Genomic DNA, 27,952 nt, shown 5'->3' with positions numbered 1-27,952 from the left:
TTCATAATATAAAGCCTACCGTTAATAGTTTTCTCCTCATCAGAACCTCGCAAGACTTCAATGTTGTCTTCTGAACTCTCCTTGTTTGCCTTTAGAATGTCTTTCTCTTCTTCTCCTCCTTGATCTTCCTGAAGAATTGTCTCCTTGGAACCTTTCTGGATGTCTTCTTGCTTTCCTCGTCTAGGGCCTCGTCTTGGCCTCCCAACCTGGGGGTTTGCCATTTTGGAATGTTCCTGTGAAGAGCCAGCACTGCACCTCTCCATTTTAGCAAAGCTTGCCTTCGCTGGTTTTCTGTTCGATGCTACCCTCCGTCCCATCCTGCGAGTAGCAGCAGTTGGTTCAGTCTCAACATGGAGCTGGGATTCTGGTCCTACTTCTGGATGGCCTTCCGCATCACTGTCATCACTGAAGAGAATCTGGGAGTGAAAAGGATGGGATTTCTCCTTATTTTCTTGGAAAAGAAGGCAAAGGGAGCAGCAGGGATGGTAGACTATAGGATGGCCAAAAGGGTCAGAGATGGAGGGAGTTAGGTGGGTGGGTGGGTTTGCAGTGAAAGTGAGTGCTGCAAGGCAGGAGAAGCATGAGGTCCTCACCTAATGACTGTCAAAACCTCCATCATTAAGCAATGCAGTCATGTGATGTTTTGCCTAATGACATCATCACTTAGTGATAGATGTTCTGGTCCCAATTAGGATTGTTAAGCAAGAAGCGCCTGGGTTTTAAAAATTTAGAAACAAAAAGTGTTGTATGCTTTTCAATTCGAGTAGAGTAGGAATAGGCTTTGTTTGGCCAGGTGCGATTCAACAGACAAAGAATTTCTCTCCAGTGTAAAAGCTCTCAATGTACATGCTGTACCAATTATCTGGACATACCTCTAACAATCATTATGTTATTATCCACTTTTAATGTCAATACATTTTAATTATATTTTAATGTTGGTATTTTTTAATATAGTGTAAAAACTAATGTGTACTGCTGGTCTTTGACCGTAATAAAGATTTTTCTTACTCACTCAATGTACATGCAAAGCAACAGAAGAATCATCATCATCATGATAATGTTACCAATAGGATGGGGTATTAAAGAACATGGGAAGGATAATAAAAATACTATAGCCATACAACATGGGTAAATATACTTAGACATAAAACAGCACTTTTTTATATACTATAAAAAAACCTATATATTGTATCAAATGTTCGAAGCAACCAATTACAACTCTTAACATGTAGAAGTAAAGAATGCAGATAGATAGATAGATAGATAGATAGATAGATAGATAGATAGATAGATAGAGAGATAGATAAACAAAAGGCTGTATATCAACCATATACTGTAATAATCATGTTCCCTAATCAGGGGAAGGGGACCTGGTTTTTGGGGGGATGGTGGTGGTGGATGTGTTGGAATACAGCACAGGTTTGGTATAGTGGTTAAGGTGCTGGCCTAGAAACCAGGAGATTTTGGGTTCTTGGCCTCACTTAGGCATGAAAGGCAGCAGAAAGACTCTTCCTCTCAGCCCAACCTATTTCTTTGGACTGCTGTTGTGGGGAAATAGGAGGCAGGAATATGAGGTACATTAAGTGCCTTGAGTTGACCAAAATATACATTAAAATGTTGGCATAAAAATCTAATAATAATAACCACCAAAAAGAGACATGGGAAGACAAAGTATTACATGGTCAGTACATTAAAAAAAAAAGCAGGCAACATATATCAATAGCAATTAGCCTTATATACTGCTTCACAGTGATTTACAGCCCTCTCTAAATGGTTTACAGTCAGCCTATTGCCCCCAACAATCTGGGTCCTCATTTTACCAACCTCAGAAGGATGGAAGGCTGAATCAACCTTGAACTAATGAGATTTGAACTGCTGAACTGCAACTGCAGTACCTTAGCTCCACACACACGCACACACCAGCTAAACAAAATATTCTGTGTTTTATGACATCAAACCTCTTTTCATTACACCCCTTAAGTTAATTAAGGTACCTTAATTCGGGATTTCATTCTCCTGGTTACTTTGGGAGCCTTTGGAAGTTCAGCCTTCAGTTTTGGAGAGGATTCCTCAAACACCACAAATGGAGCCTTGTGGGCAATGATGGACCTGGCACTTAAGGTCAGGTTTTTCTTGGAGACTGGAAGGGATTTTTGGGCGGGGGTACCGAAGGATTCGGTAGGGGGCTTAAGAACAATGGAAGGAGTGTCTGAATCAGAGTCAGCCAGGGCAAAGGGGTCATTTAGCTTGATCACAGGCCGAGTTTTGGCCCCTCGGAGTCTTTTAGGCTTCGATTTTGAGACAGGTACTGGCTGCTTCTTTGTTCTGCTTTTCAGAGACATTGCATAAACTGTATTGAAAGTCTCTTCTGTTGTTGTTCCCAGCTTGATTTCTTGGTCTCCAGTAAGAGGCAATGGGGACTTCCAGGACCAAGTATTGGACAGTATATTTTCTGCATAACTGCCTTGTCTGGAGTTGAGAACAGAAATTGCAGCCACAGCTCTGGCAAGTAGGAGCTGGGTCCTGCAGTATTCAAGTTCAAGCAGTTGAGGCCCCTTGGAGGAAAGGAAGGTCAAACCCTTCTCCAGAAACTGCCAGAATTTCTTTCCTGGTCTACTGCTGTTCATGCTTTGCTTTGTCAAAAGGACATAGATGTGGGCCATTAGGCCATCAAGAAGCCCAATGGTGGACTGACATGGAGCAACAACTTTCTTCCCTTCCTGCGGACATACAAATGCTACCACCTGGGCGATGCGCTGAGCCACAGTGGTGCACCGTTGCAGAATGGCCTGAAGGAGATGCAATCCTTCCCCTCCGTTCCCAAATGTCAGCTCTCCATCCACAGAGATGATCAGCCAACGGAGACAGATGGTGGAGAGGATCACATCAGAACATAGCAAACAGCAGCACTTATCCGGGTGGTTCAAGAAGCTGAGCTGTTTCTTCAGCTTTGGCCTCAGTACGGGTGAAGTAGTTAGAGTCTTCTGCACAGGGACGGTATCAATGAATTCAAGGCAGGCTTCTTTCAGGAAAGACTGGTCTTCCTCAGTAGATTTCAAGTGTAGGCTTTCAGGCTTCTTGCCCTTAGGGCCTCCTTTCTTGGGCTTGATTCGCACCTCCCCCTTTTCTCCTTTGGTTTCAAACACTAGGAACAAAAGAGAAAGATTCATTGAGTACCATATTTTTCTGAGTATAAGACACACCAAGTTTTGAAGAGGCAAATTAAAAAAAAAAGTATCTGCACTCTGTAGACCTCCCCAAAACAGCCCGTTTTTCGTGAAAACGGCTCCATTTTTTGTTCAAAAAATGGGCATGTATTTTTTTGGCTTATAGATTTCTCCTTGGGGCTGGGGGGGGGGCAAAAAAACAGTCTATTTTTCGCTCATTTCTGCTCTCCCCAGCCCCCAGGAGCACTCTGAAAGGCTCCTAAAGGCTATGCACGGCCATTATAGTGAAGGGGGTGGGGTTTCGGGACACTGATATCCCTTAAACTCCACTTAAGATGTTACCTAGTCTGGTAATGAAATGTTCAAAAACCAACCCACAAGGTCTGAGAACGAACCTTTATCCTCAAGTTTACTACTGTTCTAATGTATTTCCTCCCACTAATTTTGACAGGCTTGAAAAGATTCTCCTATTCTAGGGAAGACCTTTTCATAAACCGACTCTAAGTAGAACTCATTGTCAAAGTTTCTGTCAAGAACTACTGCCAGTAATACCCAGCCCAATTCTTTGAGCTCCAGATGTAGAGGAGTACAAAAAAACAGTTACGTACATAAACACCAACTTAGTCTTGAAAGAAAGAAGGACGTGAGGGAAAAAACTCACCCACATTCAACTTCTTTGGCTAGTCATAAAAAACAAATCATTTCACCAAGAAACTAAGTTTAAGTTCTAAAGAAACCAATGATGAAAAAGCTTGGTTTTGTCAGGGGCATTATGTTGAAAGTCCCCAGGACAGCATCCTCTGATGTCTTGCTTCCTGTTATTTACCTCTGTTGTGAAGATTACTGGAATTTGAACACAAATCTTAAGAACAGGCTCTCAATTTATTGTTTCATAATTTGACAATGAATCCTGTCCTGCCAATTCTGGCTTGTTTTGCACAAAATAAGCTGGTGGGAGATGGCACCACTCATCAGGGGGGCAACATGTCCTTCCCCCACCAGCACTGGCTCTTTTTTTCTAAGCCTTCACATTATTCCTGAAACACAGCTTAAATAAATTGCCGCCTGAAATGAAATACAATCTATCAAACCTGGAACCTCAATTGCTCCATGTAAGACTTGGTTTCTTTACTAGAGTGGTTGATCGACCCATTCAAACCAATACTCTTTGCAACAAAAAGCCCTCAGCGCTTCCATGATTTTTGTTGTTTTTAATGCTTTAATGAGCTTAGTTTAATAGTTTTAATATGATTAACATGATTTTATATGTTTTCACTTTTGATGGGGAGCTCCCCGGAGTTGGTTAGAAAATGAGCAGCTAAATGTCTTAAGTAAATAAAATAAAATAAAATATAAAATAAATTCAACCCTGCTTAAATTTATCACCTGTGCCCGATTCAAGAAGAAAGAGGACCTGCTCAAGATCTGAGCCACACAGATCCAGATTGTTGCGCTGGAGTTCCAGCTTGCTCTTCAGAACCAGAAAGTGAGCACACCTAAGAAGAAAAGTAAAAAGCCAACATGTTATCCTCTGTAACAAGACGGTATCCTCCGTTGTTTCCATGGACTTAGCCGTCCAGTTAGTCAACATTTCAAATTTTTGACTTGCAACTGCCATTCACTAACAGATGTGCCCTACCTTATATACACCACACACAATTCCTTTGAAATTGTTCATAGTCCTATTGCTAGCATTATTCCTGCTGTAATAGGTAATAAGAGCAACAGCAACAATAACAATATATAATGTTTTATGGATCCCAATGTATTTCAAATGATTAGTTTGATGTCATGGCAAACCAGGAACACAGATCACAGTGAAGGGTTAGCAGTTCATTTTAATTCAAAATCTGTAATTCCCCATAATTCTGCCCCTTTTGTTTTATCTGCCTATGTCTTACCATCGAATGGATTGCACCTTCATGGAAATTTTGAGCGTTTCCAGGCAAAAAGCTTTGGCTTCACTTACTGTCTCAATCTTGCTAAGGAGAGACACAAAACGCTCTGAACAAACAAACATATCTGCCAGCACCTGCCATTTCTGCACCAGGTTATCACCTGAGAAGGAAGAAGGAAAGGGAAAGCTTTATGTCGAGGTGGCAAAGATGAGCATAAGCTGAGATATTAAATGGTTTGGTTGGTGAAACATATAAAGCATTCTGGGACATGAGCAAAATTGTACTTGGCTCACAGGTGGGCCACATAATATCCATTTTGAGATCCCATTAAGTCTCTTCCAATCATGATCATAAATTTGTTGTTCATGCCATTTTGAAGCCAAAATGTGTTATAATTATGGTACCTACTTTATAAATAGGTTAACATACAGTACTAAATGAAACTCCAAAACCACCAAAACTTTCCCCAAAGCTAGGGAAAAAAAGAGGAAATAGTTGCCTGGATATGTGCAATTCTTCTCATTTTGCATCGTCTCCAAACCTACTCCGGTATTTATTTTTCCCTAAATGTTAAGTTTACCCAATAATTGTTAAAATTATTGGTTTAACCAAAATAGACATACAAGGCAATCACTACATATAAAATAATCATAGTTAAATGTGAAACAGGGTAGGCTGCTTTGGAATATAGTCGTGCCTTGATTTTTCACAATGACTTTTCAGATTTCTAAAAATTATGTGAGCATTATCCACATATTCTTAAGCCTAATACGCAAACTTAGTAGAGCACATAGACCAAGAAAACAAAGAAGCAAGTAATGTGATTGTGTTGACCCTTTCTTTAAATCCTTAGATGTAAATTTCATCACTAAGGAATTGCCTAACTTTCATACAGTACACAAAAATATATTTTTTCCAGTCTTTATTCTAGGCCGGGATGGCGAACCTATGGCACGAGTGCCACAGGTAGCATGCGGAGCCATTTGTCAGGGCATGTGAGGCATTGCCCTGTCAGCTGGCCAACGCGCATGTGCTCCAGCTGAGTTCAGTCTTTTTTAAAGCCATTTTTCGCCCTCCCCAGGCTCCAGAGGCTTTATAGGAGCCTGGGGAGGGTGAAAAGAGCCTCCCCCCACCCCGAGGCCCTCCAGAGGCTTCAGGAGCTTCCCTGAAGCCTCCGGAGTGCAAAACACCAGTCCTATGGACAAACAGGAAGTTCGGGAACGGACTTCCGGTTTGCTCGTAGGGTCGGTTTAAGCCCTCCAGGGGCTTCAGGGACCTTCAGGAGGCTTCCCTGAAACTTCCGGAGAGCCTCGGGGGCGGGGGGGGGAGAGGCTGTTTTCGCCCTCCCCAGGCTCCTATAAAGTCTCTGGAGCCTGGGGAGAGTGGGAAAAGCATGGAAAAATGGGGGGTCGCGCCTCTCATGCATGCATGCATGCATACTGGGGGGGTCGCACGTTGCATTATGGGTGTGGCATGCCCGCACACGACCCCCCTGCGCTCCTTCCCCCTTATGGCACGTGAGCAAAAAAAGATTCATCATTGCTGTACTAGGCAAATTTAATTAGGCCATGGACAGCTAATAGCTTCAAGATCACAGGCTTTTAGCCATAGCGAGAGTTCTTAGTACACATAGAAAAACAGTAATAATTTACCATGGTCTATAAATGGATGCTCAAGAGACTCTTTTGTTGATGCATCGCTGGTAATGAGCGAAAAGTTCAAGAGGATGCTACGGTACAGCCTGTGTGCATCACTTAGAGCCATTTCAGGCGTCTTCCATCCTGCACAGTAGAAGAGAATAAATATTATACTCTTTAAACACCTTGGCTTTGAGAAATTCTTTCCTCAAGAAATCCATGTAATGGGATCTCTGTGTTGTTGTTATTTCTGAGGAGTGTGTTACAGGTATAGCTGAAAACTATCCATCCCAAGTGGCTTGGGACCATAGTGGCAGGGGGACCATGGACCAAAATTAAGAACGCAACTTAAATTGCGTCTTGTCTTAAACAAGATCTCACAATACTATCCTTCCTTTTAGTAACTTATTTAATTTATATTTTATTTTTTGGAAACAGAATAACAGAGTTGGAAGGGACCTTGGAGGTCTTCTAGTCCAACCCCCTGCCTAGGCAGGAAACCCTACACCACTTCAGACAAATGGCTGTCCAACATCTTCTTTAAAAACTTCCAGTGTTGGAGCATTCACAACTTCTGGAGGCAAGCTGTTCCACTGATTAATTGTTCTAACTGTCAGGAAATTTCTCCTCAGTTCTAAGTTGCTTCTCTCCTTGATTAGTTTCCACCCATTGCTTCTTGTCCTGTCTTCAGGTTCCTTGAAGAATAGTTTGACTCCCTCTTCTTTGTGGCAACCCCTGAGATATTGGAACACTGTTATCATGTCACCCCTAGTCCTTCTTTTCATTAAACTAGACATACCCAGTTCCTGCAATGTGTCTGCCTTAAGATAACATGATGGTCTGTACAACACTGTCTACAGGGCCATATGAAATCCACACCAAACCTTAGTCACAAGAATGCAACCTACAATATTTTTCAAGATTGCACATTTAAGCAGTAAGCTGGTTTTCATAGTGGTAAATCTACCATTCCACAGTTTTCCAACCTTCTGAGGATCAAAAAAGGCCATATAATGAAATAGTGAAGCATTTCATAAGCATGGCATATGGGGGGGTGGATTTTAAAGGGAAGAATGAAATGATTTATAAACTCCTTCTCAAATACCCCATTTTCACCATTTTATGGATGACAATGGGGGCTGAAAGCTTCCAGGAGGCAAGACCTGCAGGTGAAACTCGAAAAATTAGAATATCGTGCAAAAGTTCATTTATTTCAGTAATGCAACTTAAAAGGTGAAACGAATATATGAGATAGACTCATTACATGCAAAGCAAGATAGTTCAAGCCATGATTTGCCATAATTGTGATGATTATGGCTTACAGCTCATGAAAACCCCAAATCCACAATCTCAGAAAATTAGAATATTACATGCAATCAATAAAACAAGGACTGGACATAGAACAATATCGGACCTCTGAAAAGTATAAGCATGCATATGTACTCAGTACTTGGCTTGGGCCCCTTTTGCAGTAATTACTGCCTCAATGTGGCGTGGCATGGAAGCTATCAGCCTGTGGCACTGTTGAGGTGTTATGGAAGACCAGGATGCTTCAATAGCGGCCTTCAGCTTTTCTGCATTGTTCGGTCTCACGTTTCTCTTCTTTCTCTTGGCAGTGCCCCATAGATTCTCTATGGGTTCAGGTCAGGCGAGTTTGCTGGCCAATCAAGCACAGTAATCCACGGTCATTGAACCAGGTTTTGGTGCTTTTGGCAGTATGGGCAGGTGCCAAGTCCTGCTGGAAAATGAAGTCAGCATCCCCATAAAGCTCGTAAGCGGAAGGAAGCATGAAGTGCTCCAAAATCTCCTGGTAGATGGCTGCGTTGATCCTGGACTTAATGAAGCACAGTGGACCAATGCGAGCAGATGACATGGCTCCCCAAATCAACACAGATTGTGGAAACTTCACACTGGACTTCAAGCATCTTGCAGTGTGTGCCTCCCCATTCTTCCTTCATACTCTGTGTCCTTGGTTTCTAAATGAGATGCAAAAGTTGCTCTCATCAGAAAAGAAGACTTTGGACCACTGAGCAACAGACTAGGTCTGTTTTTCTTTAGCCCAGGTAAGATGCTTCTGACGTTGTTTGTTGTTCAGGAGCGGCTTGACAAGAGGACATTTGAAGCCCATGTCCAGGATCAGTCTGTGTGTGGTGGCTCTTGATGCACTGACTCCAGCCTCAGTCCATTCCTTGTGAAAGTTCCCAACACTGTTGAATAGCCTTTTCCTGACAATCCTCTCCAGGCTGTGGTCATCCCTGCTGCTTGTGCACCTTTTTCTTCCACACTTTTCCTTTCACATAACTTTCTATTAATGTGCTTTGATACAGCATTTTGGGAATATCCAACTTCTTTTGCAATTACCTTTTGAGGCTTTCCCTCCTTATGGAAGGTGTCAATGATGGTTTTTTGCACAACTGTCAGGTCGGCAGTCTTTCCCATGATTGTGATTCCTACTGAACCAGACTGAGAGACCATTTAAAGGCTCAGGAACCCTTTGCAGGTGTTATGGCTTAATTAGCTGATTAGTGGGACACTTTGTGCCTAGAATATTGCACCTTTTCACAATATTCTAATTTTCTGAAATTGTGGATTTGGGGTTTTCATGAGCTGTAAGCCATAATCATCACAATTATGACAAATCACGGCTTGAACTATCTTGCTTTGCATGTAATAAGTCTATCTCATATATCAGTTTCACCTTTTAAGTTGCATTACTGAAATAAATGAACTTTTGCACAATATTCTAATTTTTCGAGTTTCGCCTGTATTTCTTACTCTTTAATCACCCATCTTTCCCTGTAAGATGGACTCTCCAAATGGCCACAAATGCTACCAGTGCACCTGCTCTAAGAACGTAGAACAGTTATTTTTAATTCTGCTTTTTTTTTTTTTTTTGCTCCCTACGCTCTAAGGTTTGAAAGTCAGTTTCTGGACCAGTTGAGGATCTTAAAAACCATTACCAAACTTCCTGCATGAACCGATTGTGCTGCCATTTTATAGTGTCCTTCCGGTTCTCTACCTATGGTAGGAAGCATATTGCACATGAAAGAAGAGGGGAAACACAGATTTTTTTTCACACTCACCTTGAACAGAGAGCTTCTGCCTGAGTGTCAGTGGGAGAGTGGAAGAAGGTAGGATAAGATAAGCAGCAGTTAGCTGGAGAGCACTGGCTCGCAGCAGATACCAGACCTTAGAAGATCTTTGCAAAGCTGGATTTTGAAGGATTTCTATCAACAGACTGAGGCCTTCTTCAATCTGTTCATAAATAGAAAAAGAGGAAGAAACCTCAATTTCTAAGAAAACTGTTCTCCATTCTGGAAATCAGCTAGCCGTTTTCAGCCATTCATGTTTCAGATGGTAAATGATTTGCTAAAAGAAATTTCTTGAGAATCACAAACTGCATATTTGTTAATAGATTGAATAAATTAAGGAAGTCAATTTCTTGCTTTCTACAGTAGTTTGCTTCCCAGAAAGTTGGTCACTTGAGGCCTTTGAAGTGCCAAGCTCAGGGTGCCAAAGAGACTGATTTCTTATTTTTCTAAGCCACATGCCTCCCTCTACACCAGTTTTATCATCTAGTTAATCACAGTTCTTGTTGTTCAAGAGGAAGGCCTTATATCTCATTGCTAGCTTGAAAATGTTTTTAATAATCTTTTCACAAAAGTATGCCAACAATCTTTCTAAAAAATAAAATGTTAAAAATAAGAGTAACATGACTGTGAAAATGCTAACAAGATTTACTAACAGTTAAGACTAAATTTATCAATACAGACTACAATGATTGCTGCACAGCCCTCAAGAATAACTTAAAAAAAATGATTTCCAGTTGATACTGCACAAAAATTCCAACTATCGCTCATCACTGATCAAGCTACTTGGAGATAGTTCGGTAGCATCTGTAGGGACAGGGTGCATCATTTGTGGTACAGTTATGGTCATTCTAAGTATGGAAGGTGCCACTGCTATTCATTGTATAGATACTCAATTGGGTATTGTATATCTCAATTACCAGTTGTAATCTAGCTATGGCGAATCTCCTTGCCATTTCAACAAATAAGCACAGCTGAAGTAGTAGTATCTAGGCATAGAATGGTAACTATTACAACAGTCTCCTTTTGTGACTCTACAGAAGCAGGATATCCTGTTGCTTTCTGGTATATGTCATACTAGATACAGCTAGAATCAAAGCCCAGCCTGACTAGCAGCTGAACTCAGCCAATCTAGAGGGCTAGATCCAGTGGTGAAATCTATTTTTTTTTGCCCACCGGTTCTGTGGGCATGGCTTGGTGGGAAGTCAGGTGACTGGGTGGGCTTGGCCAACTTTTTAAAGCAATTTTTTCCTGCCTATTCGCCCAAATAGGCAAGCAAAAAACGCTGTGAGCTTTGCGATCGGTGGAAGCTTTCCTCCGGCCACTTTTTAAAGCAATTTTTCATGCTGATTCGGGTGAATAGGCAGGAAAAAAATGCTTTAAAAAGTGAAATAGAGGGTCTAATGATCGTGCAGCTCAGCTGTGAGACAGGAAAAAATACTTCAAAAAGTAAAAAAAGATGGTTCCGATGATTGCGTGGCTCACAGCTGATTTGCGCAATTGTCAGAACCATTCCCCCCCCCCCACTTTTTAAAGCATTTTTCCTCCCTGTTTGCCCGAACCGGCAGGAAAAAAATGCTTTAAAAGGTTTTTTAAAAATGGTTCCTACAATCACGCAGCTCACAGCTGATTCACGCAATTGTTGGACCCATCTCCCCCCCACACACTTTTTAAAGCATTTTTTTACTACCGGTTTAGGTGAATAGGTAGTAAAAATGCTTTAAAAAGTGAAATAAAGAGAGTCTGACGATCGTGTGGCTCACAGCTGCGATTGCCCGAAGCTTTTTTTTACTACCTGTTCGTCGAACCAAGGACAATCGTCCCTACCAGTTCGGCCGAACCGAGAGCATTTCACCCCTGGCCAAATGTAACATAGATGAAGGCCAAGGCACCTGTAACAACAGTTTTTTTTTTGTTTTTTTTTAGCATACCAGCTTGTTAATCCCGGAGATCAGCAATGCATATAAAAGGAAATCCACCACAAATACCTTGCAGTTTGCTAAATGCAGCTTGCTATGGAGCACAGCCAGTGTTTGATTCATCAGCGAGTAGGAGCTATTATTTCCATCCACGTTTTTCAGGCACAGTTCAGCTTCCTTTAAGAGTGTCTAAAAAGAAATGGGTGGTAGTGGTGGGGGGGAGGACATTTTCAGAACAGGTAGCCCAATAGCATTTAATAAGAGAATGTAGCTAATGTTTGACTACCAGCAATTCATCTCAACAGCCTAAAGACTCTCAAGTTGTGAAAAATCTTTTAAGGAGGAGACTGTTCCTCCGTATGCCTTCCCCTCTAGAATGTAAGGTAGACTTTTCCTCTCGAGCAGCTTTATATAATAGAAGCAAAGGTGATGCTGCAACACGCTCCACATCAGGGGTGTCAAACTCACGCCCATCCCAGCTCCGCGGACAAAAATGTTGTGATACATCACATGACAGTAACGTGATGCCACAAGTTTGACACCTGTGCACTACATGGTCCAGCCTTTGAAGACACCTCCCTCCCCAAGCTTCAACTGGTCCAGAATGCAGCGGCAGAATCAGTAATGGGCATCTCTTGGTATGTGCATGCACCACCTATGCTTTGTAAACTTCACTAGTTGTCTGTTTGCTTCTAGATGTGATTCAGAGTGCTACCTGTAAACTCGTACAGGGCATAGAACCTTATTTCTTAAGACTACCTGCTTTCCATAGCATTTGCCCAGGCAATCCAGTCTGGCAGGGTTGATGTGCTCTGGGTTCCTTAATTCAACATCATCATCTCTCGGGACCAGGAACTGCATTTTCTCTGTAATAGCATTCCTACCCTCTGGAATGATGTTCCCTGTGAAATCTGGATGGTCTCCACTCTGCTTTTGTTTAGAAGAGCAATCAAGACCACCAAGCCTTTGGCAAGAAAGAATGAAACCCTTTTCTTCATTCCACTTGCCGTCTTTTATCTTTTAAACCTTATCGATTATGCTTTAATTTCTTTATTAATTGTTGTGAACCGCTCAGTGTCGTTGGGAGACATACGGCAATCTACTGCTTTCATGGCTTTTCTTAATTTACTGTAAACAAACAAAATGCTGCATTTATATATAGTTTACTTTCCCCTTCTTATTCCTCCCTTCATGAAAGACAGGAAATATTTCTTTATGACACTGACTGGGTTTTTGCTATACTATCATTATTATTTACACTTTCAATATTATTTTATGGTATTTAAAAATAAAAACAGTAATCCATGTGATAATAATCAGGACATTAAACTCCATGTTTTTGATTTTTTGTTGTTGTTAGTTGTGAAGTCATATCTGACCCATCGTGACCCCATGGACAACCTTCCTCCAGGCCTTCCTGTCCTCTACCATCCTTGTCCTCTACCATCCTCTGGAGTCCTATATATGTGTGTTTCCTACTTTGGATGCATAAACTTCAAGGTCCAATTCCAAAAATCTCCTGTTGCAAAAATTTAATTGTACAGAATAGAACAGAATAGTTGGAAGGGACCTAGTCCAACCCCCTATTCAGGCAGAAAACCCTATGCCATTTCAGACAAATGGTTATCCAATCTCTTCTTAAACACTTCCAGTGTTGGAGCATTTACAACTTCTGGAGGGAAGTTGTTCCACTAATTAATCGTTTTGTCAGGAAATTTCTTCTTAGTTCTAGGTTGCTTCTCTCCTTGATTAGTTTCCACCCATTGCTTCTTGTCCTGCCTTCAGATGCTTTGGAGAATAGTTTGACTCCCTCTTCTTTGTGCCAACCTCGGAGATATTGGAAGACTGCTATCATGTCACCTCAGTCCTTCCCTTCTTTTCATTAAACTAGACATACTCAATTCCAGCAACCGTTCTTTATATGTTTTAACCCATATGCATTGGCAGACCTAAATGGACTAACAGCATTAACAATGGGCTATAAACAAAGATACGAGATTGTGATGCTCGGTCTGTTGGGATATTTCTGTTTTGACTACATTTCATACTCACCTCAGCATAACTGGGGCACTCCAGCTGGAGGAGGAGCTTAACTATTTGGCACAAGGCACTGGTTTTCCCAACAAAATCTTTAAGTGCATCAGAAAGAGCTGTTATGAGGAAGAAGCTCTCTATAGCCTCTAACGGCTGCAAAATAAAAATAGAACAAAACATTTAGATATGTAACTATAAGGGGATGGGTAAAGCAGGAAATGTAGAGGATAGTAATATAATATGTAGAATAGAGATGACCAGTTATAACATTCTGGAAAAATCTGATGGCCCAAACCTATTCCTTTAGAACTGAGGTACTGTAGTAAAAGTTCCCATTGTTTAAACAGGAAACTAAACTAAACTAAACTAAACCAGTTGCAGTTTGGAAATTATTGCTGGACTTAAATAACCTATGCTTCCCATTTCTCCCTAAACAGGAAACAAACTCAAGTTGCAAGCTTTACTATTCAGCCAGTCCCTAAGCTGACAAAACAAGCAAAGCATACAAGTATAATGCTGGAGATTCTCATTTCAATGAAACTGAACAAAAACTGAAACTGTTAGTACTTTATGAACAATTTTATGGCCATTATCTTCCAAATAAAGTTACCATAGCTATTGGTCGCCAGCTGACCATCTCCTTTGCTTTCTTTCTGATTTGAAAAAAAAACTTTCAAACATAGAAACAGAAATAAAGAGAATTATCCTACGTATGGCACATCATATTTTATTCCTTTGCAAGAATTCATTCAAAATGCCAACTCAATGTTTTGGAAAGCTGTTCCATTTTAAAATAAGTATACAGTATAGGACAGTGCTTGTTTTGGTGGAAAATTGCATCATCTACTTTTCTATTGTTCCTGCACTGAAAATTACAGAACTGTAAGAAAAAGGAACAGCGGCAAGAAACTAGAAAGTCAGGATTCTAAGAAGCATCTGCTACTCATTTTAAAACCTTTATGACTAATGTTTCTACTGTGTTTTTTAAAAACATGAATATACTGACAGACTACAATCTCAAAAAAAAATCATAAAATGCTACAGAGATACAAAACATTTTTATTTTAAAAAGCTTGGGGATCAAGAGGAGCGATCTAGAGATGCCACGTTGCCAATTCGCACCCTTTTATTTAGTCAGTGGGTAAAAAAGTACAGGTGGATGCACAAATAAAGCCACAAGTAGTCCTTGTTTAGCAACCTCCTTGTTTGCAAATACAGTGGTAATAAAAATAAAAAATAATAATTTTCTCACCAATATTTGCATTAATACCCAAATTTTGATGCCTGACAACACATGCTGGAGAGTAACATTGGCATTGCAACCATGTTGCTTAATAGCCACTTCCCCAAAACCAATTGGAGTTGCTTAAATGAGTAGTACCTGTACTTTAAGCTTATTCTATGGCTAATATACTTCCCCAAACTCCTTCGTATATTTTGAATTCGTTCTTGCAACTAGCATTAACAATTCCACCACCATGCATACATTTGGGAAACCTGCAGAGCTTCAACTGTTCTCCCCACTAGCTATGGTGCAAGGCGAGGGATGCTCCATCCCTTCCTTCAGTAGACTAGCGATTCATAGCCAGTCAAGGTTAAAATTAATGATGCTCTTTGGAGAGGGAGCCCCCAACCTGTGGGCCGTGAGGGGTTTGCAGCTGAGCCACAGAAAAGGTCCTTCAACTGTGCACGCATATCCTTACTTGCACACTCTATTTAAGTGATCAGCAGGTGCACGCCCACATTGCTCGCGCAAACCGCTGCTTGCCAACTGCTCGATGCAGAACCATCTTCTTTCCTCCCTCCCACTGGCCCACAAAGCCAGAAACATTGGGGAACTCTGTTTTAGAGCACCTCAATCTAGGATCATTCTAAGTTATTATAACTAAGCTGAATAGTTAATCTTGCTTGGAAATTTTCTACCTATGTGGTAACACTGCGTGCTTGAGAACAAAACAGCAGGTTGTTTATTACTATAAGCAGCAACAAGTTGAAGGCCACTCTTTCTCTTATAATCTGATTGGGAAAAGAGTTAGCGTTAGGGTTACAGTTTGTAGTCAGAAGAGCAGAAAAGATGCATCACATTTGTGAGGTGCATAAACAGTTGACACCTCTCATCTTCTCTAATTCCTGAGGCCCAAGGCCCAAGTACAGATAGACCTAGATTTATAACAGTTCACTTAGTGACCATTTGAACTTACAACAGCACTGAAAAAAGTGACTTGTGACCGTTTTACACATTTATCATTGTTGCGGCATCTCCATGGTTATGTGATCAAAATTCAGATGCCTGGCAAATGGTTCATATTTATGATGGTTGCAGTGTCTTGGGGCCATGTGATTAGTTTTTGTGACCTTCTGACAAGTAAAATCAATGGGAAAGCCAGATTCACCGTGTTTCTAATTTAAGAACTTCAGGGATTCACTTAACAAATATGCTGACCAAAGTTGTAAAATGAGTCAAAACTCACTTAACAAATTTTAGCACCATAAATTTTGGGCTTAATTGCGGTTGTAAGTTGAGAACTACCTGTATTCCAGACAGGCAAGAGAGGGTTGGAGTAGAAAGGAAAGGGCAAAAAAAGAGTGAACCTCAAGAAAGCTGAAGGAACAAAGTCAGGTTATACAAAATTCCCAGACAAAATGCCCAGCATTTAATATACCTTTCCCATCATTCTGTATAAAGCTGCCATGATATGCAGGGATGCTGCTGTCTGCTCAATGCTCCGCACAGCTGGGATCCTGCCTTTTGATAGGAGCTGTTTCCATAAGGCAAAGGCATCGTCCAAACATCTGGATTGCACTAGAAAGAAAGCAAAGGTTTAGGCAAAGACAGATTACAAATTTAATAGGAATATTTTAGCTCAATTCTACCCTTCAGCATAGGCAGAATAGGCTCAGTCCATCATCAAAAGTATATTATTACTGCTCAAAAGCAAAAAAAAAAAATTGGACAAAAATACATACATGACTGGAAAAAATGATAAAAAGTGATAAAGCAGCATATTGATTTAAAGCCAGAAATATTCTTGTTGGGGATTTTACCCGAAAAATATAGTAAGGGGCATACATATTTAATTAACCCTATATTAACTGCAGCTAGAATTGTATTTGCACAAAATTGGAAAAGTGAAGAGATCCCCACAGTTGACGATGTGATCAGGAAAATATTAGAATGTGCAGAAATGAATAGCAATTAGAGAAAGAACAAACTGAATACTATATGACCGGGATGGCGAACCTGTGGCACGCGGAGCCATTTGTCAGGGCATGCGAGGCGTTGCCCTGTCAGCTGGCCAACACACATGCGCGTGCTGGCCAGCTGAGTTCAGCCTTTTATAAAGCCATTTTTCGCCCTCCCCAGGCTCCAGAGGTTTTATAGGAGCTTGGAGAGGGCGAAAACAGCCCCCCCCCCGAGGCCCTCTGGAGCACAAAAAAAAAACAAAACAAAACAAAAAAAAAAAACAACCTGGCCCTAAGGGCAAACAGGAAGTTTGGGGACAGACTTCCGGTTTGCTCGTAGGGTCCTTTTTAGCCCTCCGTAGGCTTCAGGGAAGCCTCCTGAAGGTCCCTGAAGCCTCCGGAATGCCTCGGGGGGCGGGGCGGAGAGGTTCCGATAAAGCCTCTGGAGCCTGGGGAGGGCCAAAAAAGCATGGAAAAATGGTGGGGAAGTGCCTCTCATGCACGCATGCGCACTGGGTGTGGGTCGCGTGTTGCATTATGGGTGTGGCATGTCCAAGCATGACCCCCCCTGAGCTCCCCCCACCATGGCACACGAGCCAAAAAAGGTTCGCCATCACTGCTATATGACATGGGACTTATTGTATCAATGGTTACATAACAAAAACGGATGTTAAAAACATGGAAACAAAAGAAAAAGATGAGTGAAATAAAGAAATACGTTAAGAGAGGAAAGTATTATTATGTTTAATATTTTCATTTTAATATTATAGAATTTATGAATATTAGTTAATGAATATTGCTGCAAATCTTGATTATCATTTTACAAAGATATTTGTACCCGGAAGACACACTGTTTAATTGAAGATGGAATTATATTAAAAAATAATAGATGTATATTATTACTAAGATTTGTGCCATCTGAACAGAAGAGAAGTTGTTTGGAAATAGACCAAGTCATGTCTGATATCTGTTACAATTCTATCACCAAATTTTGGTAAAGTCGTCTAAGGAGAGGAAAGCATGAAACAATTGCAAAACTATATTTGCTTTTTGCTAATCAATTAATGTTGGGTGAAGTCCAGTGGTGGGTTCCAGATCCCGTTGCAACTGGCACAACCCTAACCTTTGTCTTTCTCAGGAGCTCATCCGCTAAGAAACCTGAGAAAGAATGGGTAAAATCATTCCCTGAGCAGCACAGAGCTGCTGAAGCCATTTGCCTAATAACCTCAGCTGCGAGACACAGGCAAACAATACATATGCCCACTCTGCACAGCTTGAAATTCAGTTATTTTGGTTTTTTTCCAGCCTGTTGCCTCCCATATGGATAAAAACATTGAGGTAGTAAGAAACTCTCCTTTACTACCTTTGTGTAAGGTAACAGGGTTAACAATTGAAACAATGTACTTCTTAATCATGACATGGAATGTTGCTCCTTGGCAAAGCCTGAATCTGCATTATGAAACACTCTTTCTTTAAAAAAAAAGGTTGTGTTTATTGTTATTGTTGCTACATACTGCATGCTTTTAGATTATGCTCATTTGTTTTTAATACTTTCCAACAAAAAAGCTCCTACAAAGAACAGAAACTGAAATTAAGAAATATTTGTTTTATTGTGTAAAGTGGTAGAAGTTGGTTATGAAGCCTAGACTTAGAGTTCCCCTTTTCTATTTGAGTGTTTCCAGTAGAAAATTTCCAAGCAAGATTAACTATTTTGCTTAGTTATAAAGGTTCAGAATGATATTGGATTGAGATGATCTAAAAAGCATCACTGATTTTAACTCTGTTTGGATATGGAAAAATGTTTTTCTAATATATTTTTTAAGAGTTTTAATTACAGTAGTAAAAATTATACAAACTAGAGAAATAAGAGAATGGAAAAAAGAACTAAAAAAGAAGAAGAAAGAGATAAAGAAAAATAAATAAAGAGAAAAAAACAAAAGAAAAAAGAAATTTATAAAGAAGTGACTTCTAATATTCATCACAACAAATATATACAATTTAATAACTCTTCATCCCTTGGGAGCCAAGGTGGTGCAGTGGTTAGAGTGCAACACTGCAGGCTGCTTCAGTTGACTGCCAGCTGCAGTTCAGCAGTTCAAATGTCACCGGCTCAAGGTTGACTCAGCCTTCCATCCTTCCGAGGTGGGTAAAATGAGGACCCAGATTGTTGGGGGCAATAGGCTGACTCTAAACCGCTTAGATAGGGCTGTAAAGCGGTATATAAGTCTAGGTGCTATTGCTATTATAAAGCTAAACAGGTATCTCTTGATTCAATATTTTATCCTTTATCTATAAACAAATCCATAAAGTATCAGCTTTTCATTTCCTGGTATCAGCAAAAAGTCCAAAAAGGGTTGCCAGACTATTACAAAATAATGTCTTATTTTAACTTTGAACAGATAAACCAATAAGGGGATGGTTTCATGTGCTTGCCCGCAGCTTGCCTGGTTCTCAACAGGCCATGGACTGGGTCCCGAGCCGTGAACCAGGGGTTGGCCACCCCTGCTTTATGACATTGTTTTTAAACTAAAATGGAAAATTATATTTGGTAAAGTAGTCCAAGGAGAGGAAAGTTGAATGTTGAAACATTAAAAAGAATGCCTTAGCAATAAAATAATATCCTCTCATTTCTACAAGCATTATCACAACTTCTAAACATGTCTCCTGTCTCTTATCCCTGCAAAATACCACAAATAAGACCCATGTCTACTGCTTATTCCCAGTGGGGTTCAGGATTACAAGAACTCTACCAGTCTTATTTACTACTTTTTTATTTAATCTAATTCATCTTTGAATTTAACAGTTCCCTTCATCCAATAGCAATATAAATCTCCTCACCAGAATCTGCAGATAGATTAAATGCAATGCCAAGATACAGGAACTTGTCATCGTGGGATTTATCCTCATAAGTGAGATCATTGGTTTCAAAGTTCTGAAGAACTTCCACGTCTTTTTGTCCCTGAGTATTTCTGGTTCTCTGCTCTTGCTTGATACTCTGTTTGAGAGAGAAGAACTGACATTAAACCAACCAAACAGGATACTTGGTATGTAAGTAAGTCAGACACGTATGTAAGCCATAAGGTGTTCTTGCTCTCTCTGTCTCATTCCTCTATGTCCCAGATGCCATTATTTTGGATAAGAGAACTTTAAAGCTACCAGAGATTTCATTGAGCCCCTCCTGCAAGATGCATTATATTATATGCTAGCGGGGATCTTGTTTTAAATCCAAGTAACCATCTGCAAATGAATTCTTGAGATATATCATTTAAATCAGTGTTTTTCAACCTTTTTTGTGCAAAGGCACACTTTTTTCATGAAAAAAATCACGAGGCACACCACCATTAGAAAATGTTAAAAAAATTTAACTCTGTGCCTATATTGACTATATATAAAGTAATTTTCCCACGGCACACCTTACACTATGTCACGGCACACTAGTGTGCCGCGGCACAGTGGTTGAAAAACACTGATTTAAATTCATACAAAATAACAATGTGGCAATTACTCTCCTTTTGATGATGGTAGTTATTGTTATGTTTGGTCACACAGTCAGCCAGATGTTTTTATATACCTATTGAGTCCTTCCAAAGAACCTGGAATAGGCAGATGTCATAGGATCCCAGTCTTCTGCTTTCTAGGCCAGCACCTGAACCCACTACACCCAAGTGCTTCTTTTCATCCTTTAACAAACTTTTAGACCACTTCATTATTATTTGTTGTATCATGGCAACAAATTCTTACATTGACCAGTCCATTGAAATAGTTCAATGTTTAAAGAAGATGGAAAACACCTCTGGGACAGTGTATACCTCAAGCAAGGAGCATGCACATTATTGTAATCAACATTTCCAAATGTTGGAAGGCTAAGAAATGATGTGAAACACCTTTGCTAGAATCCTTGGAGAACAGTGCTAGTTTGAAAGCTAGTCAATCAACATAGGTTGCCAACCCTTTAAATGTCTTCAGTTTTTTCTCACTGGACTGTTCGCTTTATGATTTTGTATACTGATAGTCCTCGACTTAACGACCATAATTGAGCCCAGAATTAGGGTCATTCATAAATCATGCTTTACGTTAGGCAGGTCATTGCCCAATTTTAATAGTCTTTTTTGCAGAGGGCATTCAGTGAATGCTGCAGTCATTAAACAAACACTGCGGTTGTTAAGCAAATCCTTTTAACCAATGGGCATTTTTTGCCAGAAACCAGAAGCAAAAGCCAGTCTCAGGGTGGGTGGGGGGTGGAGGGTTGCTACAAATTGTGGTCATATGATCGCAGGACACTGCAAATGGTGATGAATGCAGGCTAGTTGTCATGCACACAAACTATAATCACATTATTGTTGGGGTGGTGGTGATCAGAACTAGAAAGATCATACCAGGTCATAAGTAACTGGGAAACTTTGAACGGCTACTAAGTCACTGTAGTTACTTCTAAAAGATTCTCCTTGCTTCCTATTATATATTCTATACCGGATTGGTACATTTTCAAATAACTTTAAATTATAATGTCATTTAATATTAGGAATATAGTGAAATAAATATTTCTGCATACTTTTCTCATTTTTAATTAAAATAAGCTAAGATTATGTTCCTTCCAGTGGCTTTCTTACTTGTTTTAGTCCCCCTGCTCTCTGGAGTATAGAATACACACAAACCAGAATTTAGTTGGCTGAGTTTTGTGCTATTTTGCTTTAAGACACATACCTCATGCATTTTGTCCTCAACTGTGCAGATATAAAGCCAAAGTAAAGCCTGGGCCTTATCATCCTGAAGCTGTTCATCATTCTGTGGAGTCTTTGGCACATATTCTAACAACCTCAGGGCTTCATTTATAGAGTCCAGAGCAGAACTGCAAGAGAGAAGACCTAAACAATCATTTCAGTCATGATTACAGACAATTGCTGAGAATTCTTTTTGTAATTGGGCTCTCATATGCTCAGAAAACATAAATGATATGGTCAGAAGATTGCTTATTCATTTCTAGTTAGTTCAGCCAGCATTCTCACCAGTTCTAGATTATTATATCTAAGTGCATCCAATCCATGTATAAATAACTGATAAGATCCTTCCCTTTTTTTCATAAGAGACGCAAGTACTTTAATCAGAAAGTATGGCAATAGCAGCACCTAAAATATACAAAGGTCCAGTACCTTAATTATTAGTATTAGTATTTTTGAAGTAGCAATTGATCCTTACGTACATCAGTTTTGTAGCATCAGCCAGCAAGCTTTGTTAGCAAGCAAGGTTGACTCTCTCGCAACTCATCTCCAGCTCTACACTGAAATGTCTAGTCTCAAACCAGTGAAAAGACAAAACCAAGGGAAGGAAATCAGGATACTAAAAACGAGACACTGCAGCTCTGCAGTTTCCACTCCAAGTTCTTTTTTTAATACTGAGCATCACTTCAATGGAGCGGTGTCCAAAGTAGGACTTGAGTTAAATCATACAGCTATCATCAAATTTTACTAAATACATACTCACCATTCTGTCTGCTCACTATAATCATGATAGCACAGCACCTGTGCCAATTCTACCAGGATAAAAGCTCTTTCATGGACCCATCGGCTGCCTTCTGAACATATATCTAGGAGGTCACAGATCACATTGAAGCGCTCTTGGCCAGTGTCAACTCGCACAGCTTTGTATGCCTTCAGTTCCTCCAACAGCACTTTCACAAGGATCTCATCTTCTAAGTGATACTCTTCAAGACCTTCCTTCAGAGTTCTGTAATCAATATAGAAGGCAAACAAGAATAGGAATTAGAAAGACGTAAAACAAAGACATGCAGCTTCTATCAACCACAGTGTCACACCATGCTTTGTACAGTATTTTGAGGGCTTCATTTCATGTAAATGGGCAGAGATACTTGTTTCACTGTAAAATATTTTTTGTCTTTGGATGTTTTAATGGACTTTTTTTTATATAACAGCATTTTTAAGATGCAAGTTATCTTTTTCAAGAGAGTGCTTTAAAATTGATATTTTTCAGTATCAGCTTTTTTTAGAGTCGTTTCCCCCCTCCCCCCAAAAAACCCCTATAGTCACTGAAGATGGCAGCGTCTAGCCAATCTTGGCAGATCTTGAAAAAGCCAAGCAGCCTTATTAAACAGCAATCCATCATAGAAAACATCTGGCTGGTTAAGGCACCAAACAATAGTCTTTCCAAATTTATCTTGACAGCTCACATTTGCCTCAACTGGCATGGCCGGTGCTAAAGGACACTGATATCTGGGATCCTTCATGTACCACAAGTTCCTCAGTCTTATGGCATTTCCATGAATAGAAGCCCTCTTATTCTGGATAGGCCCTGAATAGGAGGATGACCCCTTGTAAACATGCAAAACATCCCAAACATGGAACATCAGTTTCAGGTGGTGAGGGCATATATATTTTGAATGTGTGGGGTTCATACATACAACAAAACAAGGATGTTTTGATGACACTCTGGATCAAAAAAACTATTATTTGTGACAGAAATGCTTTTGGGGATGGGGAAAAAGAGAAGGTGGGGGAGACAAGGATATTGTGATTGAAGGGAGATGGGGCAGCAGTGATAAAATTATGGGTACAGGCCAGTCAGCTGTACGATGCTGGGACATTGAGAGTGGCAGCAAGGGCTAATAAGGGGGAGGAAGGAAGAATAGATATGGGAAGACTTGGGGCTAGTTAATATGCCATGTTGGAATGCCAGCAATTGAAGGGGGACAATGGAGAGAAGATGCTGGGAAAATTAGGAAGCAGCTAAATCAGTGGAATATGTTACACTGGAAGCTGCTGAAAGGAGGAAGGAAACACATATTAACCTTGCCCTATTTGCCCTGTAAAATCACTCCAAGATCCCTCTTAAGTTTTCTTAAGATTTGACTCTGGAACCATCAAAACCTTCCCTGGTTTTATTTCAGGAAAACATGAAGGACTTGAAAAAGGTCTGCTGAACTTTCAAAACAGAGCGATTTATTCTGGGTTTGAAAACAAAACGTATTGTATCTTCTATTTTGCACACATCTCATGGCCAATTTTGAATGGTAAAAAACTCTCCCTCTCTTTGAGGGAGATGGGTGGCAGAGAAGTGTGAAAAATTACATTACAAAGTAACATAAAGTAAATGTTTAATTCTTAAAAAGGAAAACCACAGATTCTTCCTGCAGAAGAAAATTTTAAATGGCAAGGAGAAACATCACCCTCATTATTTCTACTTTACTAGGATGGCAGAAAACAAACAAACAAACAAAAAAACAACAATTCCTAATTTAAAAAAAATAGAAACAATTCCTATGTTGAGAGTTTTGAACAAGAGACCCAATTTTCAATTCATTTCTTACTTCAATCTCAAATTATCAGCTCCATTTTTATTGGCGTCCATCTTGACTTTGACCCAGGAGCAGACAGGCTCCACCATCTGTTCTGTGATCTGGCTGTGATGAGAAGCCAACCAGAGGACTACAGTTTGGAGACCCTCTTCTAGCAGACCCAGCTTCCTGTAGTTTTCTACTTGCAGCTTAAAGCAGTTGTTTAGCTGGAAAGAGAAAGATAAACATTCAGGGTGACAAAGGGAGACTCCTCCAACTGTCCAGAAGTTTAGAAGCTCCTCCCATATCAAACAACTGTGAATTATAAGCTTTTGCTATTCTAGGAATTCAAAGTTCAATGAAATAAATAGAGTGTCAGGCAGAAGTAGTTATCCCACTTTTTACATGTGTTTATTTGGTCAATTTACATAACTGACCATCTTATATGATTCTGAGCAGTGCATAAAAACCCAATAAAACAAAATAACTAAAAATATGAAAAAACTTGTTTTACCATACTGAAAAGAATAAAAAATTAAGAAGCCCCTAAGGAATTTCAGGCTCTTTCTGTTGATTAGATTTTAAGCAATCATGTCGGAGAGTTCCTGCCTTGTCCAAAAGATCTTTGGATACTACCGTATTAGTTAAATCACTGAATTCCAGGCAAGCAGAGGAATTCAAAGGTAAGAGTGAAGAGAATGACTAGATTATATGTATAATGGCAGACCTATGAAATTAGTTTTGTCAAATTGCATGGTCCAGGGAAATGAGATCAAGAAATTATTCAGGAAAGTAATGGACGGTATACAGATAGTCCTTGACTTACAACAGTTCAATTAGTGACCATTCAAAGTTACAACAGCATTGAAAAAAGTAACTTAAGACTATTTTGCACTTGTGACCCTATGGTCACGTGATTTAAATTTGGATGCTTGACAAGTGGTTCATATTTATGACAGTTTCAGAGTCCTGGGGTCACGTGATCTCCTTTTGTGACCTTCTCACAAGCAAAGTCAATGGAGAAGCCAGATTCACTTAACAACCATGCTAACTTAATTGCAGTGATTCGCTTAACAAACGGGGCAAGAAAAATCATAAAATGGGGCAAAGTTTCTCACTTAGCAACATAAATTTTGGGCTCCATTGTGGGGTGTTCCTTGGAACCCTGATACGTAGGTTGAGGACTAGCTGTATTGAAGAGGCATATGGCTAACCAAATTGATTATAATTGGCAAATAATCAGAGGACTCCTAGAAGCATTTTTACCAGTAGTCCTCAACGTACGACCATTCATTTAACAATAGTCCGAGTTTACAACAGCCTCAGAAAAAGTGATTTATAAATGGTCTTCAAAATTACAAGTGCTGCACCACCCTCCACAATCACATGATCACAATTTTGTTGTATGGAATCTGATTCATATTTATACTGACTGCAGTTGTGATCCTGTGATTGCAATTTGTAACCTCTTCTGCCAGCTTCGAACAAGTGAAATCAATTGAGAAAGCTGGATTTGCTTAGCAACTGGTGATTATTCACTTAGCAACCTCAGTAAGAATGGTTGCAAAACATTTGCTTGTTAGCCACCCAAAGTTATATATTTAAGGTAACTTCTTTAAATAAATTAATTTGAATTTGTTTGGAATACGGGAGTAGGGGGATTTTTTTTTTACATTTTAAAGTAAACATCCATAGGTTCTGCCTAGAAAAGTGTGATTTGCCAAAAGCCTTCACTAAGTTTCACTTCATTTTACTAATGAAGTGAAACCTGGGCTTCACTTCATTAGTAAAATTGTAGGTTCAAGACCTTTGTCATCTGAAAAGGTATGTCTCAAAAACAACAAATCAACACTTATTTCATAACTCATCTCATGTTATAGCCTTCATTCAGACTACAAGGAAACTTAATTACCTTTTCTGTGGGCAAGTCCGTACATTTAGCCTTTTTGACAAGCCATCCGCAGAATTGCCCCATTGTGGACTTAGATTCTGCATACATCTTATGAGAATAGAATCTATAGGCCAGTCGGGATACACAATATGCTGTAAGAACAAAAACATTTGTAAACCATCCATATATTATATTATATTATATTATATTATATTAATATATATATATATATATATATATATATATATATATATATATATATATATATATATATATATATATATATATATATATATATATATATATATATACATATGTATGTTTAAAGTCACAACCCCTGGTATGCCCAAATATGGGAGGAAGGTCACACTTCCACTCTCTGTCTTCGGTTCCTCACAAGAGACCATCCAGACAGAAACCCAATATTTTTTACTGTTGCCTTTTTGTTACATTTGTTATATTTATGCTGATAAATAAATAAAGGGAGACTAGTATAGATCTATTTCAAGCTATTTAGCTCTCATCAGCTAGCCACACCCTTGTTGGGAATCGAACCTGTGCTCTATTGCCTCTTAGGCAGATGTGTTCTACACATCTGTAGATGTGTAGTTGGGCATACTTGGGCATACCAGGGGTTGTGACTTTAAGTGTATATATATATATATATATATATATATATATATATATATATATATATATATATATATATATATATATATATATATATATATATATATATATATATATATATGTAAATAAAACCACTCATGTCGTGATCATAACATCTTCAGAATCGTAAAGCCTACAAACTTGAAATATAGCACATTTGTTCCTCTTGGCTTCTAAGTGCTCGTTTAGAAAGAATTTTTTGAAACGACCATCAGATCATTAGTATTTCTTATATTATTATTAACACACTCTGATGCTAAGGAGTTAGTCGTTCTACTCTGCCTCCCAACCTAAAAATAACTCTGTTCCAATTGCCACTTGGACGTGAATGTGGCCAGCCTGTGACTCGTCCAGTCTGTAGCATGGGAGTTTCGAGAGGAGCCTGAAGGAAAGAAGGGGATAGGAAAAGGGGGGCTTCTGTGGGGCAAGGCTGAGGGAGAGAAGGGGATACGAGAGGCCGATCATTAATTTTCAAGCTGTAAGTGTCAATTTATCAAGCCCGTCACATAGTTTCATAGTGGAGCACGGGTATTGAGCTAGTGACTAATAAATCTGCTTTGGCTGGTATTTCCTCAAAAAAACTGTATGTTGTAATAAACCTCATTAAACAAAAAATAATTGTTTCCTGTTCCCTGGGTGAAAATAAGATTTGTATGAAAGCAATATATTGCTTTAACCAAGACAAGACGACCAACATTTGTTCTTTCTAAGAAAGTTCATATATCATGCTAAGTGACAGATCTCAAGCAGTTTCTAAATGAATAAATCAAGTAATCTGTACAGGTAGTCCTCAACTTACAACAGTTTGTTTAGTGACCATCCAAAGTTACAACAGCACTGAAAAAAGTGACTTATGACCATTTTTCACTTAGAACTGTTCCAGCATCTTCATGATCATGTCATCAAAATTCATATGCTTGACAACTGGTTCATATTTATGACTGTTGCCATGTCCCAAGATCACATGATCACTTTTTGTGACCTTCTGACCAGCAAAGTCAATGGGGAAGCCAGATTTACTTAACAGCTGGGTTAATGACATAGCAACTGCAGTGATTCACTTATCAACAGAGACAAGGTAGGTCATAAAATGGAGCAAAATTCACTCAACAAATGTCTCATTTAACAGCAGAAATTTTGAGCTCCATTGTGGTCATGTCAAGGACTACCTGTATTC

General features: G+C 39.5%; 1 protein-coding gene across 1 annotated transcript in view; it reads right to left on the bottom strand.

Moving 5' to 3' along the window:
* The window catches only part of ESPL1 (extra spindle pole bodies like 1, separase), a 49,893-nt gene that overhangs the window by 14,286 nt on the left and 7,655 nt on the right, over nt 1–27,952 (bottom strand). The window contains exons 5-18 of the mRNA XM_087707887.1: nt 26,128–26,258; nt 24,249–24,442; nt 22,409–22,651; nt 21,632–21,776; nt 19,766–19,922; nt 16,408–16,547; nt 13,763–13,897; nt 11,780–11,899; nt 9,786–9,957; nt 6,718–6,846; nt 5,069–5,225; nt 4,554–4,663; nt 1,995–3,145; nt 20–416 (exon numbers count right to left, since the gene is read on the bottom strand). Of these exons, the coding sequence (XP_087564013.1) occupies nt 20–416; nt 1,995–3,145; nt 4,554–4,663; nt 5,069–5,225; nt 6,718–6,846; nt 9,786–9,957; nt 11,780–11,899; nt 13,763–13,897; nt 16,408–16,547; nt 19,766–19,922; nt 21,632–21,776; nt 22,409–22,651; nt 24,249–24,442; nt 26,128–26,258 (3,381 nt within the window). The remainder of the gene's footprint in view (nt 1–19; nt 417–1,994; nt 3,146–4,553; nt 4,664–5,068; nt 5,226–6,717; nt 6,847–9,785; nt 9,958–11,779; nt 11,900–13,762; nt 13,898–16,407; nt 16,548–19,765; nt 19,923–21,631; nt 21,777–22,408; nt 22,652–24,248; nt 24,443–26,127; nt 26,259–27,952) is intronic.

This window comes from Thamnophis sirtalis, unplaced genomic scaffold, assembly GCF_051295495.1.
Source record: "Thamnophis sirtalis isolate CommonGarterSnake01/CBP01778 unplaced genomic scaffold, rThaSir2_p1.2 scaffold_3, whole genome shotgun sequence".
NCBI lineage: Eukaryota > Metazoa > Chordata > Lepidosauria > Squamata > Natricidae > Thamnophis > Thamnophis sirtalis.
Note: the sequence above shows the minus strand (reverse complement) of the source record. Positions and strands in the feature narration are given on the sequence as shown.